This window comes from Gopherus evgoodei, chromosome 10, assembly GCF_007399415.2.
Source record: "Gopherus evgoodei ecotype Sinaloan lineage chromosome 10, rGopEvg1_v1.p, whole genome shotgun sequence".
Taxonomy (NCBI): domain Eukaryota; kingdom Metazoa; phylum Chordata; order Testudines; family Testudinidae; genus Gopherus; species Gopherus evgoodei.
In genome coordinates this window covers 28,893,799-28,910,867 of record NC_044331.1, presented here as the reverse complement: position 1 = coordinate 28,910,867, position 17,069 = coordinate 28,893,799, and the positions used below count along the sequence as shown (strand labels likewise).

The window sequence follows — 17,069 nt, the reverse complement described above, 5'->3', positions numbered from 1 at the left end:
TGTATCCCATGGTCTATTATGATTAACAATGATTGTTTCTAACAGTGGACATATAAAATAGAATTCTCCTGGTCCTGGTGAACTAAAGGGTAAGGAAGGCCTTGGGAAAGCCATGGAAAGTGCAGAGGTTCCACCTCACAGGAGATCGTGCAACTGTGTTTTTTTTCTTCCGAGTTTTAAGTAAAACTCAGTCAAAGTGTCAAGTTCTCCTCATTTTGTGTGCAAACCCTGTAAGAGCACCAATTTTGCATTGTTTCAGTGCAAAGCCATAACTCAGTATTTAGTTTGCAATGAAACACAAAACCAGGCTAATTTTGAAGGACATGTTAATAGAAGTGTGGCCAATGTCTGAAGAAGCCTTTTTTCCTCCGCCAGTTTATATCCCTTTCGCATGATGCAGCTGCTTCAGATTTCCTAAAAAACATGTGACTGCCAAAAACAAATTGGTTTGTTTATAAGCAGTCAGGTACTCATTGGTCAATACAGAATGCTATTATATTTTCAGACATTAATATAAAACCAGACATTTTATTACTGTAAACTATACATAGAGATTAGAATTCCAATAAAACAAGCTCATATTTTATCACAGAATGCTGAAGTTAAGTACAATAGCGCACCAGATTTCACAAGCAACCTTAAACATATTTCCACCCTCAAGGATTTACTTACATCTTCAGGAGTCCAACTATCACCAAGGTTCAGACTCTGAGGGGAGCTGTCTAATTGTTGATATCACTAACAGTGGTAGTGCAGTTCACTGTGTTGTGACTTGGGATAGTCACTGGTCACACCTAATTCCTATTGCAACCCTATTATTGCTCTTCCACCGCTAGTGTATTTCTTGCCAGCACCCTACTTCTAAACATCTCACACACTTTTCCCTTGGTTTAAGAAACTTAATGTGTAGTATCCCCAGCATTCGAGTACAATAATCAGTCTGAAGGAAAATCTTCATTGGCATCTCTCTGGAGAGGTCCTGTGTCAGCTACTCCTCTTATTCTGTTATAACAAGGCAAGAGAAAGGTTAAGCAATTATTTGACATAATAAAACTCCCTGATGTTGGGAGCGGGGGCATAGCTCTTGGATCTGAAAGCTAATGAGCGTATATTAGGACAATAGAGGTTAGAGCATCACATTAAATAAAAATAAATACACCAGTCGGGTAATATAAAAAGAAAGTGGGAAATAAGCTGAATTTATCGAATAGTTACTGCATTTTACTATTCGTCTGGGAAAGATTTGGCTGGGTCACTATTTTAATGTAAGTACCAATTAACCACTAATTCTACGAAGTTTCTAGTGTCTCTGCTGCATTAGCTCATTTAACTTCACACTGAATAATTTTCCTGTGTGTTTCGTCTGCTTGGTTTAAACATGCTTAGTATCTCAGACAAATAGGAGCCAGCCTTTCTATTTGGGACACTTATGACCAGATTTTCAAAGGAGATCAGCATTGCTGTGTAATCCGGTTGTGTCGGGGCTCGTCCCTCTCAGGCGCGGCAGGGAGCCAGGGCACCTCCTAGCACGCTACAGTCCGGGTAGGCTTAGCCACTCCGCAGGTGTTGAAGGGGGCACAGGGTCTGCAAACAAGTTAGAGTCCCGGCCCTCTAGCTGGGGTCGGGGCTCTCAAAGTAAATAAGCCCAAGCCCTTGGGCAGGGCGGGGCAGTAGCAGTTCAAGCTCAGGCCTCTAGCAGGGGCTGAGCAAACACAGTATCAGCCCAGGCCCTTGGCAGGGCGGGCAGTAGCAGTTCAAGCTCAGGCCTCTAGCAGGGGCTGAGCAAACACAGTATCAGCCCAGGCCCTTGGCAGGGCGGGGCACCAAACACAAGTCTAGTTAGCTCTGGCCCTCTGGATCAGGACAGAGCAGTGGCAAAGTCAAAGGGGCCCAGCCCTTGGTTCGGGCAGGGCAGCAAACACAAGTCTAGTTAGCTCTGGCCCTCTGGATCAGGACAGGGCAGTGGCAAAGTCAAAGGGGCCCAGTCCTTGGTTCGGGCGGGGCACCAAACACAAGTCTAGTTAGCTCTGGCCCTCTGGATCAGGACAGAGCAGTGGCAACAGGCGGGAGGTGCTTGATCCCCAGGAGCCTGCACACCTGCTCCAACAGCCGCGAGGTGAAGTTGGTCCCCTGATCTGTGAGGATCTCCCGGGGCAAGCCAACACGGCCGAAGACCTTAACCAGTTCACCTGCGATGGTGCGGGCGGTGATGTTACGAAGCGGGATCGCCTCGGGGAACCGGGTGGCGTAGTCCAGCATCACGAGTATCTACTGGAACCCCGCAACACTCTTAGGGAGGGGTCCCACCAGGTCCATGGCCACCCACTCGAAAGGGGTCTCGATTAACGGCATCAGGACCAGTGGTGCCTTGGGCGTCCTCGCCGGCGCAGTCAACTGATAATCCGGGCACGAGGTACAATAGTCCTTCACCTCACGTCGCGGTATATCCCCGGCCAATAGAAGCACCCCAATATTCGGGCTAGGGTCTTTTCAGTACCCAGATGTCCGGCAGCCGAGACGTCATGGGCCAGTTTCATGACTGCCCGCCGATGACAGCGGGGTTCGAGGAGTTGTGATCGGGGCTCCCTGGTGTGTGCGTCCCTCTCGACCCGATACAAGTGGTTCTGTCGCAACTTGAAGTGTGGCCACCGGGCAGCTCGCCCGGGATCGAGGATAGTCCCATCCACGGTGGCGAGCTGTTCATATGCCTCGCTGAGGGTGGGGTCTGCTCTTTGGTCGCGGCAGAAGTCCGTGGGGGCTGAGGGATCCCTGGCCTCGCCCGGGGAAGCATCGTCCCCGTCCTCGGCGCCGGGGTACCCCGGGGGGTCCAGCTCATCCTCTTCCATTTCTGGCAGCCCCTGCTCATCGTCCTTCCCTTCTGGGGCCTCTCCTTCCAAGGCTGGTACGGGACCCAGGCCGCCTCCGGCATGTCGGTGTAGGACGGCCGGAAACCCGGGCCAGTCTCGGCCCAGGATCACTGGATATGCCAGACTCGGTGCGAGACCCACCAGCATCCGTTGGGTCTCCCCGTCTATTGTCAGTTGGGCCCAGGCGCTGGGGTACGGCCGTACGTCACCGTGGATACATTGTAAGCGAATTTCCCCCAGGCGCGCATCTGCCGGGGGACCTAAGTGGTTGCGGATTAATGTCTGTCCGCAGCCGGAGTCGAGGAGGGCCATGGTCGGGTACCCCTCAACCACCACAGGCGCCGTAATCTTGGCGGGCTGTCGGCGCCGGGCCCGAGCCTCCCTGGAGCAGACTTGGCCAAAGGTACACTCCATTTGGGGGCAGTCCCTCTGGAGATGTCCCAACTTGCCGCAGGAGAAACAAGGCCCTAGGTCGGGTCGTCTGACTCGGGGCCGGGTCCTGGGGGAGTTTCTTGCGGGGTTCCAGGGCACCTTCCGGGGAGCGGGAGTTGGGGCTTGGGCCGGCCGTGCTGGTGGGGCTGCAGCCCGGGTGGGTGTCGCCTTCTTCTCGGGGTTGGGGCGTTCTGGCCCCGGTGGGGTTGGTCAGCCTGTCGGGCCCACCGGGGCCTCTGTCGCCAGGAGGTCCTCCATCAGGGTGACAGCAGCGGCCAGTGTTGCCGGTCGATGACGGAGGACCCAGGCCCTTCCTCGCGATGGAAGGATGTGGCTGAACTGGTGGCTGAACTGTGGCTGCTGGAGCTGGGCGGCCTGCTGCTTCTCTTGCCGTCGTGACTGCGCCGCCTGCTGCCGATCCTGGTTCTCGGTCAGAAGGGTGGCGAGGTGGGACAGGTCCGTCTCGGGGGAGGGAGCTCCCTCTCCTGCGGCCCCCGTTCACTGGCGTTAAGGGTCCGCGCACACACCCTGGGCGATAGTCTCTGGTCAGGTGCCACGTGTAAGCCAGTTATGTCGGGGCTCGTCCCTCTCAGGCGCGGCGGGGAGCCAGGGCGCCTCCTAGCACGCTACAGTCCGGGTAGGCTTAGCCCCTCCGCAGGTGTTGAGGGGGGCACAGGGTCTGCAAACAAGTTAGAGCCCCGGCCCGCTAGCCGGGGTCGGGGCTCTCAAAGTAAATAAGCCCCAGCCCTTGGGCAGGGCGGGGCAGTAGCAGTTCAAGTTCAGGCCTCTAGCAGGGGCTGAGCAAACACAGTATCAGCCCAGGCCCTTGGCAGGGCGGGCAGTAGCAGTTCAAGCTCAGGCCTCTAGCAGGGGCTGAGCAAACACAGTATCAGCCCAGGCCCTTGGCAGGGCGGGGCAGTAGCAGTTCAAGCTCAGGCCTCTAGCAGGGGCTGAGCAAACACAGTATCAGCCCAGGCCCTTGGCAGGGCGGGGCACCAAACACAAGTCTAGTTAGCTCTGGCCCTCTGGATCAGGACAGAGCAGTGGCAAAGTCAAAGGGGCCCAGCCCTTGGTTCGGGCGGGGCACCAAACACAAGTCTAGTTAGCTCTGGCCCTCTGGATCAGGACAGGGCAGTGGCAAAGTCAAAAGGGCCCAGTCCTTGGTTCGGGCGGGGCACCAAACACAAGTCTAGTTAGCTCTGGCCCTCTGGATCAGGACAGGGCAGTGGCAAAGTCAAAGGGGCCCAGTCCTTGGTTCGGGCGGGGCACCAAACACAAGTCTAGTTAGCTCTGGCCCTCTGGATCAGGACAGAGCAGTGGCAACAGGCGGGAGGAGGGGGAGTCTGCCGCCCGGTTACAGGTGGCAGGGGGAACGCAGGCCCTCCCACTCCACTGCGTTCCAGCCCGGGGCCCTAGCAGCGGTCAAGACCCGCTGTGGTCAGTGGGGATCCTGGCCGCAACACACTGACATGGGTTCGGGCTCTTCAGGAGCCAAACCAGGGTCGGCTATCCCCAGGCTACTTCCAACCTCCCCCTCTCTGGGTACCTGGTCCTTGCCAGCATCGTCTGGTGGGTCCCAGACCATGGGCTCCTCCGGGTACCGGTTGTGGGGAAGCTCAGGCCACTCCTCGGGGTATCGGGTACACGGCAGGTCAGGCCGACGTTCCTCCGGGTACCGGATCTGAGGCAAGTCCAGCCAGCGCTCCTCTGGGTAATGGGCGTGGGGCAGGTCAGGCCAGCGCTCCTCTGGGTAGTGGGCGCGGGGCAGGCTGGGCCCGGCGGGAGCCCAGGTACCAGCGTCTGTCCTCTCCAGCAGCCTGTGCCCAACTGAGCACTGTGGCCGGGCTTTTATACTTCCTGTTCCGTCCCTTGACTTCCGGGGGCGGGGACAGGCAGTGCTGGCTCCGCCCACTGAGGCACCTGCTCTAGCTCGTCCCTCTCAGGTGCGGCGGGGAGCCAGGCCGCCTCCTTACATGCTCCCAGTACACTGATCTCCTTTGGAAAATCTGGTTTTTATTTGGGTTCCTAAATAAGGATTGAGCTCTCTTGAAAATTTGGCCCCGTAATGTATTGCCAGTAGATCATTGCTTGCTTCACCTTGGAGTATATTCCAAAAGCACTAGGGTCCAGTTGTCGTATAGTTTAGATGGAATGGAGGTGAATGATTTTTGTAACTTTGTTTTTTAACTTTGCATAGATTGATTTTTATTTTTATTTAGCTCGGTGGTTTGAGCATTGGCCTGCTAAACCCAGGGTTGTGAGTTCAGTCCTTGAGGGGGCCATTTAGGGAACTGGGGTAAAAATCTGTCTGGGGACTGGTCCTGCTTTGAGCAGGGGGTTGGACTAGATGACCTCCTGAGGTCCCTTCCAACCCTGATATTCTAAGATATTCTATGATTATAGTACATAAATTGGAGAGGATTTGCACAATCTTCTAAATACCGTAAGAAATAATGTGTGGGATAGGGATGGGGTCTGGAGAAGGGATATCAGCAGAAATTGGCGAGTTTTACCAATGCTTTACTAGAAAACATGTTACTTGTTTCTTTGGGTTTTTTAAAAACTTCAGTTAAAGCTAAAAATGATGGCCTAAAACCACATGAAATGAGTGGGGAAAGGGGGCTTGGTTTAGCTCCTCGTAGGCAAATGTCTGCACTGCTGTTCTCACTTACCTAGAAGCGACGTTGACTGTCTCAATTTAGAATAAGAATCACTGTAACTCCAGGTTGGCACATCACAGTGTGGAAGCTTGCACAATCACAGTTTACCTGTTCTACCTATCCTGTGAATAAACACAACAATTCAGGCCTCCTGCTCCCGGAGCAAGTGGTGGCAGATCAGACCTTAGTTTTACCCAGAGGTCATTCTGACGACCTTCACAAACACTAGTTTCAATTTTTTTTTTAAGAAGGTAGGGAATAAAAAGGTTTTCAAGCTGAACTGATGAGGGAGGGAGTTTGGGAAGAAAAGAAACAGCATGCCTCTGAATATCAGGTTGGGTATCACCCAAACTTATATTTTTGTGGGAATACAAAGCAACATAACATATGCGTAATCTGTAAAAACTGGAAGGGAAAGCATAGCTTTAGCCAAATACTCCTTCGCTGTACCTTTGGGTAGATCCCTGCGCAGGACTCTTTTTTAATTCCGCTCCTGCTATTATGGCAGCAGGTCCTGTGGAACTGTGGGATCCCAGTCCCGCTGCAGGACTCTACACTAGTCCTGTGCTGGGCTCTACCTTTGGGCTCTTGGGAACCTGGCTTTCACATAAGAGGTTTTTACTTATGAAAAAAAACAACATGGAAAACCAAATACTAAAATAAGAAACATTTGGGTTTTACATTTGCTGCTCAGATCCTTTGTGGGGAGCTAATCTTTAGTTAAATCTCACAGCACAGAGTGGGATAGCTTGATACCTTCCCATCTGGTATTTCCTTTGTTATTTGAGACATTAGTCCAGCTCAGACATAATCGTTTAAAACAGAAGACTATTAAGAATTTCTGGAAGACTTCACAGGCTAAGCTTGTTCCCAATTTTGTTTTGTTTGGGAAGCAGAAAAGTAAATTAGATTGTCAAATGGAATTTACTTAGAAATTAGGAACTTGTTTGCAGGATAATCCTGCTCCTGTCCTCCTTATCCCCTGTATATTTAACTATACCTTCCTAGGGTGTAATATACCGAGTGGATACAAGACATATTCCCACTTAGAGAGACGAGATGGATGAGATAATATCTTTTATTGGACTAACTTCGGTATGTGAGAGAGACAAACTTTTGAGCTTACACAAAGAAACTTGTCATTGGTCCAGTAAAAGATATTACCTCACCCACCTTCTTTCGCCAATATCCTGAGACATGGCTACAGCAACACTGACCATTCCTGCTTAGCTGGTTTGAAATACAGTTATTTATAGGGCTCAGTTAAACATTTACGTATTGAGAACTATGTAGGTCATAGTATTAAATAGGGGACCAGCATATATTTTAATCCTTAAAGGCAATACTTAACTTGTGACAGGGCTGAGCCCCAGCACTTCTTGGCTTGGAAGTTCATAGCCCCGACATTGCTGGTCTTGCCACTTCAGTTATGAACAAAAAAATTGCTTGAGCCCTGGCACCTCTTTCATTACCATGTAAGCAGTGTTTAAATGACCCACATAAGTTACATACAAAATTAGCTATCAGTTTTGTTTGCAAAGCATAATCCTTCTTCGAGTGATTGCTCGTGTGAATTCCACAATAGGTGTGTGTGCTCGCCACGTGCACCGGTGCGGGAAGTTTTTCCCCTAGAAGTACCTGTAGGGGAGTGCCCTTAGCAATCCCTGGAGTGGCACCTCTATGACGTGATATAAGGGGTGCTGTGCACTCCTCCCCTGCCCTCCCCCCGCCCACAGTTCCTTCTTGCCGCCAGTGAAGGTGCTTCAGAACTGCTCTGCTTCAGCTTTGCTGCATCTTCCTGCCTGGACTCTGTTAGTTCATAGTTAGTAGTACCTGTAGTTAAAAAGTAGTTTAGTTAGAATTGGCTTAGTGTGCCCAGGTTGGGGCGTGCCCTGTGCCCCAGGCTTTAAGTTATGCAACACTTGCAAGCAGCCGATGCCCGTGAGTGATCTGAACGCAGACTGTTTACACTGTCTGGGGGAAACACATCTCAGCGATCGCTGCAAGATTTGCAGATCCTTCAAACCTTGGACCAAGGAGAAGCGGGACATTTGGTTCTGAGCCATTTTGATGGAGTTGGTCTTAATCTAACACCACTGGGCCGCTCCAAGTCAGCCCTGAGCACCACAGCATCAGTGTGCAGTGACCCTCTCGTGCCTTCCACTGGCCGACACCGCTCCCCATACAAGGGACATTCCAAAAAGGCGAAGAAGAGGTCTTCTCCACTGAGGCACTGGAGCAAGACCAGGGTGGAGACTAGACCCATGTTAGGCAGCTCTCGGTCCCCATCAGCCTCCTGGCCTCTGACTCAAGTTGAGTGGAGTAGCCTGGCCCACTCTGAGCCGGCCTCCTCGAATGCCAATGGCCACATTCGAGTGCCCTCCATGCTGGAGGCCCTGCAGGCGGCTCAAGACATTATGTCTATTCCTTAAGGGTTTGGATCATCTCTTCCCCTATGTTAGGTCCCCCGTCCCTCCAGTGGGACCTGAACCTGGTATGGGCAAGGTTAACTTGTCCTCCATTTGAACCACTAGCTACATGCTCCTGGTTGCACCTCTTGTAGAAGGTAGCCTTTCTGGTGGCAATCATGTCCGCTAGATGGGTCTCAGAACGCCGGGCCCTGACCTCCAAACCCCTGTACACGCTGTTCCATAAGGATAAGGTCCAATTCCAACCACATCCTTCATTCCTCCCTAAGGTGGTCTCTGCCTACCATATGGGTCAGCACATTTTCCTGCCAGTGCTCTGTCCCAAACCCCACACATCCAGTGAGGAGCACCGCCTCCAAAAGACAGGCTCTGAATTTTTTACCTGGAATGTACAAAGCCTTTCAGGAAGTCCTCGCAGCTGTTCATCACCTCAGTCGAACGCATGAGAAGCCGGCTGGTCTCCACACAGCAGCTCTCCAACTGGATCACCTCGTGTTTTCGTACCTGTTATGACCTGGTGGGAGTCCCCTCGCCGCCGATTGTGAGGGCACACTCGACTAGGGCGCAAGCCTCGTCAGCCGCCTTTCTGGCCCAGGTCCCCATCCAGGACGTTTGTAGGGCTGCCACATGGTCATCGGTTCACATGTTCACCTCGCGTTATGTGATTGACTCCCAAACCAGGGAAGACGCCAGGTTTGGCAGGGCTGTTCTCCGTCCTGAGTCTGTGAACACCTACCCACTTCCAATATATATAGCCTGGAATCACCTATTGTGGAATGCATGTGAGCAATCACTCAAAGAAGAAAAGACAGTTATCTTTTCTGTAACTGGTTTTCTTCAAGATGTGTTGTTCATGTCCATTCCACATCCCGCCCTCCTTCCCCTCCTTCCCCTCTGTTGGCGTTGTCTATAAAGAAGGAACTGAGGGTGGGGGGAGCACGCAGCGCCTCTTATACCACATCATGGTGGTGCCACTCCATGGGTTGCTGGGGCACGCCCCTATGGGTACTGCTAGGGGAAAAATTTCCGGCACCGGTGCACGTGGCGAGCATGCACACCTGTTGTGGAATGGACACGAGCAATACATCTAGAAGAACACCAGTTACGGAAAAGGTAACTGTCTTTTCTTGTACATATCAATACACTGTTAATTCATAATAATAGAGCTGAGAGGCATACTGGGGAGATGACTGTGAAAGCTGTGTACAATAAGTTTAGGGGTCTGGGTTTAGGCTGTCTCACAAAGAAACTGAGATTTTTATCTGTTACTTGCAGGCATCATTTAGAAGAGACTGAATTATTTTTATTTTTTAGATTCAGGAGGAAACTGTGGACTGTAGCAGGCTGTTCCCACTGCTCTTGCCCTTCAGGGCTTGGAACAGCCCTGGGAGAGGGCTGTTGGTAGGGCAAGAAGTCTGGGCTGATTGGGGAAAGCAGGCCCAGCTGGCCCCTATAGGAGGCTGTGAGCCAGAAGCCCAAACAGTCTCTCTCTAGCTGTAGAAGGAGAAGGGCCTGGCTGCAGGGAGCTAGACACACAGGGTACCTGAGTGAAGCAGGGCTGGGGAAAGGCAGAGGAGCCGGGGAGCTCCAGCCTGGAAAGCCCCAGGCTGCGGCCTAGCATAAGGCCAAGAGGTACTGGAGGTTGCAGGGGGCAGCCCAGGGGTAGGCAAAGGCAGCAGGTCCAAACTCCGTTGTCTATGATGAGTGGCTGATAACTGCAGTCTGCCCCAAGGCGTGGGGGCTAGACAATGACTGGCAGTAGCCATTACTGAGGCGAGGTGGGGATAGAAGGTGGGAGTTCCCACTGGAGGGGAGACCCTAAGACTGAGGGGTTACTGCCAGGGGGCAGCGCCTCAGGTAAAAGGGAACCGGGTCCAGGGAGGGACACGGGGGCCAGAGGACAAGCAGATTACCGGCCTGCAGAGGGTGCTCCAGAGCTGGAATAAGCTAATTCCTAGGAGTCACCAGCAGGAGGCGCCGCAGGGGTGAGTCCGCTTGGCTATAGGGACAAGTCTTAATTCAGAAAAATACTTAAGCATGTGTTTAAATCCTGAATTTTCAACCACCACAAAATTATATTTTGATTAGTAATTAGTATTAATAGTAGTAGTAGTAATAGTATTCAATTAGTATCATTTGTAACAGTTAACTCACTACTTTCTTCAAGGTCCCAATTCAGCAAAGCACTTATATTTGCTTAAGTGCTTGTGAAAGGTGCTGGCTGGATGACAGCGGAAACTAAATTACTGTTGTTAATCTATGGAACAGTTACAAAGCAGTACGTTTCCCACATTACCTTACTGATATACATCAGGATGGTGAGGGGATAATTTGTTTTCCATTTCCCATTCAATCCTTTGACCTCTCTTGAGAAGACCAAGAGGAAAGGCAGCTAGTGCCAGTTGTGATTGTTTTTTTGGAATGTGGACAGCTGGAACTAGGCAGAGATCACCAGTTCAATAAATCACTAGCCCCACAGATCACCAATGCTGTAAATCAGATAGTGAAGATTTTCTGTCACTGCTGACTGGAGTGAGAATCAAACTAGGAGAGACCAGGTCTGTGTCCCATTACCTGTACTTTGGGCTGGTCTACACTAAGGGGCAGGGATCGAACTAAGATACGTAACTTCAGCTATGCTATTTGCGTAGCTGAAGTCAAAGTATCGTAGTTCGACTTACCTGGCCGTCCTCACGGCAGCAAGTTGACTGCCGCAGCTCCCCCATCAACTCCTCTTACTCCTCCTGCCGAGGTGGAGTTTGGGCATTGATTGATGAGATGCGATAAATCAGTCCCCGATAGATCAATTACTACCCGCCGTCGTGTGGACGTGGCCTTTGAGTCATCCCTTTCAAAATGCATAAGGATATACTAACCAATGCAGAGCCATCCATTCATACACAAGGAATGTTCTATATAGTCTAGCAGCAGTGCATAACTTCTCCTAGCTAATGAAATTATATATTAAAAATAAAATTGCAAATGCCAATCAAACATATGTTTTTTACTATGTAACAAATTCTTATTTGTGGTTTTCTTTCCATGTGTAATATAATATAACTGCTTGTAGCTGTTTAAATTTAGTTATGCACACATCTTTCAGCAAGTTGCACATTTTTTCTTTCTTTTTAATAATCCAGACACAAAATATCAAATGCAGCTAAGAAGAAAAATATGAGTAATAAGAAAAAATAGACAAATCTAGAGTCTGTTATATGCAAAATACCAAATTAAATCCTGGCATGTTAGATTTGTTTGTTTTTAATGGCAGCAGTAGAAGCTGCCCAGGGTGTTGAACTAGTAGAATTATTCTTAGCAGAGAAAGATGACAGGGCAGAGTACAAGGGGAATTGCTAAAGGTGTATGATAAATCCAAGATGAGTAATGAATAACTGCAAAGCATCTTCAGATTTGTGACAAATGTGTCTATGTATAGTAATAAACAATTTATTTAATGCAATGTTAAGGTTTCAGAGTTAGCAAAGTTTAGTAATAAAGTCATGAAATGTGAAAATTTACTCTTGAAGTATGCATTATAATACAATACAATGCACTGTAATATAGGTGCAGATTTTTCCTGCAATTTTGGTGGTACCTTTTCATTTTCAATAACTAGAGGCCAAAGGAAAACCTCAAATCTGAACATCTCTAACCTTTTTGAACTCTGGATCTGAACTTTCATAGATTCATAGGTTTTTAAGACCAGAAGAGACCATTATGGTCATATGCTTTGTTCTTGCTGTGCTTTGACTACTTAGTGATCATTTCTAAAGTCACCTGTGGTCATGTAATTAGTGACTGTATCTTAATGCATAAGCAGTAGATAATTGTCAAATGCCCGTAACTTTGGTAGGTTCAATCAAAAACCTAGCAAAAGTCCTCAGTGAGCCCTTCATCCATGGTAGGTTTCAGGCTTTCTATATCAATTGGTTTTGCAGTAGGCTTGTATTCTGGGGAAAATAATAGCATGATTTAGACATGTTTTTTAAATGGGAAAAAGTGGATTAAAATTGACTGAAGAGAGTCAGAACAAATTTAGAAATCAAATTTTTAAAAAATCAAATCTCCTTCTAGCCATGACCCAGGTGGAATATGCGAGCCCAAAGGGAGTTTTAAAAAAGAAAGTAAGTTGTAGGGTGGGCCATTCAAAACACCCAAGGTGCCCATTTCCCCCTTTGAAATTCATTGGGAGTTGAGTGCCTTAATCTCTTAGGCTCCTGTGAAAATCCCAACTGTTAGAAGTAAAAAGAGGAGGCTTTGCAATGTTACCTATGAGTGAGTGAGATTGAGTGTCCATTGCAATATGGTAATAAGGTGTTTTTGGAACTTTCTGAACAAAAATGATATACAAAAACGCATACAGATGTAAGATGCCATGCCTATTAAGCATCTGTGTGTGTGTTTAGGTTTAGAAAACATGCTTTGGGTTATATGGAGGAAGTATACAGTTAAGAAGTAACATTGAAAAAATGTTAATGTATCACAGAGTCAAGTTCTCTGGAAAAAATTATAATCAATAGTTTTACACTGAAATTATTTGTTTAATAATTAATGATGAATTAATAATGATTGGCTTAGGGTTTGCCTGGCCCTTTCATGTACCTTTTTATCACTATATGGGTGGCTCTAGCTGTTGCACCCTGCAGCATGACCAACAGACTTCAAGACATGCTCTGCAGCCCACGTCAGGACCATTGACCAGGGTCTAGGAAAGGCCTCCCAGCCCCCATCCTCTTTGTCGGCAGTAGGCTATCACTATTGGTATATAAATACCAGTTGGGGCACGCAGATGTGAAACGGGGTGTCCTCCCTGAAGCATCAAAGTTTGAAAATTGAGCCATGCATGTCTCATATTCTTCCTCTGAGAAGCAGTTTGTCTAATTCATCCATTCCCCCTCTCTCTGCTCACACCCTCTCCCACTGTGTGTGTGTATATACGGAAACAAAACAAATCTGGGGTGGAGGAGAAGAGCTTTTTGAAGAACTCCCATGACTTCATCCTGCTCACTATCCTTCCCTCCCCACCTCATCCCTTTCATCTCTCTTGACCGTTTAGATTGTAATCTCTTTAAAGCAGGGACTGTGTTTTATTATGTTTGTACAGCACCTAGCGTAATAGAGCCCGGACATGATATGGGGCCTTTTGGCACAACAGTAATATAAATAATAATGAGCATTGAATAGTATCATGAGTGCTTCCAGGATAGTTCCCGCTCTTCATTTCATTGTGTAACTGTGGTCCAAAGAATGGGGCTAATAAGTGTCTATTTCATCTCCCATCATACAGTGTTCTGCTGAATGTGGTGCAGGATTCAGAACACGGTCAGTAGTTTGTATGACCAACCATGTTAGCAGCTTGCCACTGGAGGGCTGTGGGAATAATAGACCCTCTGAAACAATCCCCTGTGACAATGGACCCTGTGTGGGTAAAGTGGAGTGGTTTGCTGGAAGTTGGAGTCAGGTGAGTTTTACATCGATATGATATATTTATATTTCTATCACCAATTTTTTATCTATACAATTTTTCAAAGTGGGAAAGTATTTTGGTTGTGCACCTTTAGGACTAATTACAAACTGTCTGTTTATTTTTTGTTCAGTAGCTATGATATATATTTGCGGTCATTTTCTCCCCCTGTTTTTTATTACTTGGGTGAAATTATTATGACACTTGGATGAAATAAGATTTTTGTTTCTTTGCTCCTCTACTACTATACTTGTATCTCTCAGCTGGAGACATAAATCCAGATCTAGTTTCCTTTGTGTCACTACCACAGAACAGCTGGGGTTTACCCTGCAGAGGAATCCTCATGTGACATAAACCCAGCAACCAACTCTTAGTAACATTTCCCTCCCCCACGGTATGGGTGATATTTCCTGGGTAGACCAGAGGTGGGGTGGGAGTATGGCTAGAGTACACTGCTCTGGCCAGCAAAGCTACCAGTAGAGGACTATTCTAGCCAGCATAATTTAAATCATCCTTTAGGCTGAATTAAGTTACACCAGGGGTTTGTTTGCTACCAGAATCAGAAGCATGGACAGTAGAGTTAGAGCTTCCCACTACCCCAAATCCAGGTTCACAGTTCTCATTTGATGACAACACTGTCATCAGTAACTAATACAATATTACAAATCTTTAACGGTAAGTGAATTATAAGCAACAAAAGTTAATGAAACAGATGTTTTTTCATGAAATGTTCCTTCATTTTTAAATAAAAAATGATAAACATAGGCTATATTCCTGCAGCTTTCTTGGAATGGTATGTTTTTCATAAGATATCAGGTTGTCTTTAATGATAAGTTTTTCACCAAAATAGAAGAAAATGCTGCCATTACACTTGAGATTTGAAAGTTTAATGACTGGTTTCAGTCACCAGTGGAAATAATTTGTTTAATTTTTTTTAAAATAAGATTGGATAAGTTTTTGTACTACTTTGCCACGGTTAAACATATTCAGTGGTATTCCATTAGATAGATATAATAATAACCCAATCTTTACTGTAGAACTAGTTGATGATGCTCAACAAGATTAATTATTGAAAGAATTACAAAGGACTCTTCTCTACTGCCAGCCCCAGTTCAAGGGAAAATCTCCCTGTTTAGGTCCAGTCAACACTTTAATATTGATATAAGCACTTTTATACTTGTATAACTATAGCTACACTAGTGGGATTTTGCTGCTCTAACTGTGCTGTCATAGGTAAAATGGCAAAACTTCTAAGAGTGGTCAAAACCTTAGTCTCCTTTTTGGAAATTGAATTAATTTGATTTAATCCCATTAGAGTACTGTACTTTATGAAGTATATATTGACCCAGCTTCCTCAGAAAATGAGAATGTCAGAAATCTGTGGACATTGCATCTGTCATTTAAGGCAGCTCAAAAACTCAAAACCAGCATTCTTCTATTTGGACCTTTCATCGCAGAGCCATTGCAAACCCTGAACACCAGCAGGGAGGCATGTAGGTCACAGCTAAAGCAATAAGCATGAATAGACAAAAGCAAGTGCTAAAAACAAAAGTTATTTTTGGTTTGGCTCCCCTGAGTTCTGAAGTGGCAGGTGAAGAGAACAAAACTTGGCCAGTGGCCAGCTCTCTGGTGCTCTTGTACTAAGATAAATTCTTCTCTTGTCCCACATCTCAATGTTTCTTTTCATTCTAATGGAAAAATATTGCTCTCGGTGGTAGAGGAATTTCAGAAGCTGTCAACTGGAGCCCAAAGAGTTACATCCCCTTTGTGTGGATTTTTATATAACTCTAGAGGTTTTCAGACTGCTGGTACCTACATTCCATCAGATTATTAGGGAAGTGCCTCTTGGCTGGACCTGTAGTTTCAATGTATCAGAGATTTCAAGATCCCCTGGGATGATAAAGGATGCTTAGATGGAGATTTAAGTCTCCTATTCTGAAAATGCTTTGAAGTCGTGAAACACAATATAAATGCTAATTGTTGGTATTTTTAAATAGTCACAATAGACAGTTTTAAAAGATATTTAAATGTAATTGTAACCATATTTGAAATCTGTGTTGTATTACACAGAGTACTGTATACACACAAATAGGAGCTCTGCATCTGCTTCTACCCCCATAGAAGAGAAGGGAGCTGTTGTTGCATACAAGCCTTACATGGCAGTTTTCTTGCACGTCAGGCTGCATAGAAATACCAGCATCCTCGCATTGTAACTCTCAGGAGCTTTTGAAATCAAGTGACGTTACATGAGGGGTTCAAAATGTACCCCACATAGTAAATCTAATCATTCTGGGTCCTACACATTGTTCCAGCAAGAGGAATTTGACTATCGGCAATCAGATAAAAAATTACAAGCCCTTTCAACATAAAATGCCATTTTTACCACATATAGGGCTTTCTGTAGAAAAGGTGTGATCAAAAACAATGCTCAGATTGTTAATGTCCAAGCAAGTGCCAACAAACACAGGGGCCATGAAGAAATGACCTGTACAGGCGTTGAAAAGAAAGCAACTCCAAGATAGCCCAGATGTCAGTATTATCCGTACATTCCTTCAGAGCAAAGACTGAACTCAGAGGGTCAATGGGGCAAGAAATAGTTGTAAGCCATAAGAATGCTTCTGGTGCACCATCCCATGTTCAGATATGATTCTGCCCAGAGGCCTTTTCTAGACATTGAGCCACAATGGAGATAGACTAGAAGCTTGAACACTGCACACATGAAATATATTACTTGTATTTTTAATCTGTGCTTTACAACATAGGAATTTCTGCACATTTGAACATCAGTACAATAAATAACATATTTAACAACCTAAAAAGGGAAGGTATAGAGTAAGGGGAGACCTGCATTGATTTAATGGATCTGAAGTATCTGTGTCCCAAAGAACAGAACATCTCTGAGAATAACCAGAACACCTCCTTTAAGAACAATGTGCCTGTTTTGTTGCTGTCCCATTTAGGTTACATATAGCACAGAAAACGGAAGACACTCTTTCCAGCAGCTTCTAGTGAACCTTTACTGAGGAAGGAGAATCCCCTCTATCTGAAAACATTACTGCACCTGTAACAGCACCTGCAGCTCCTTTTCTGATGGGTGATGGCTGTTTCCTGTAGCAAATTCTCTCAGGCATTAACAGCATTTGAGGATATTGTCTGTTGTTGTGCCTCAGCTTTTCCCCTGAATTCCAAATGCTACACGATTTTTCCAAATCTCCCT

General features: G+C 46.9%; 1 protein-coding gene across 2 annotated transcripts in view; it reads left to right on the top strand.

Annotated features, from left to right (window-relative positions):
• Positions 1–17,069, top strand: part of THSD4 (thrombospondin type 1 domain containing 4) — a 658,049-nt gene that overhangs the window by 618,320 nt on the left and 22,660 nt on the right. For both annotated transcript variants that reach the window (XM_030578300.1, XM_030578301.1), the window contains one exon: positions 13,676–13,849. In XM_030578300.1, coding sequence (XP_030434160.1) covers positions 13,676–13,849 — 174 coding nt within the window. The remainder of the gene's footprint in view (positions 1–13,675; positions 13,850–17,069) is intronic.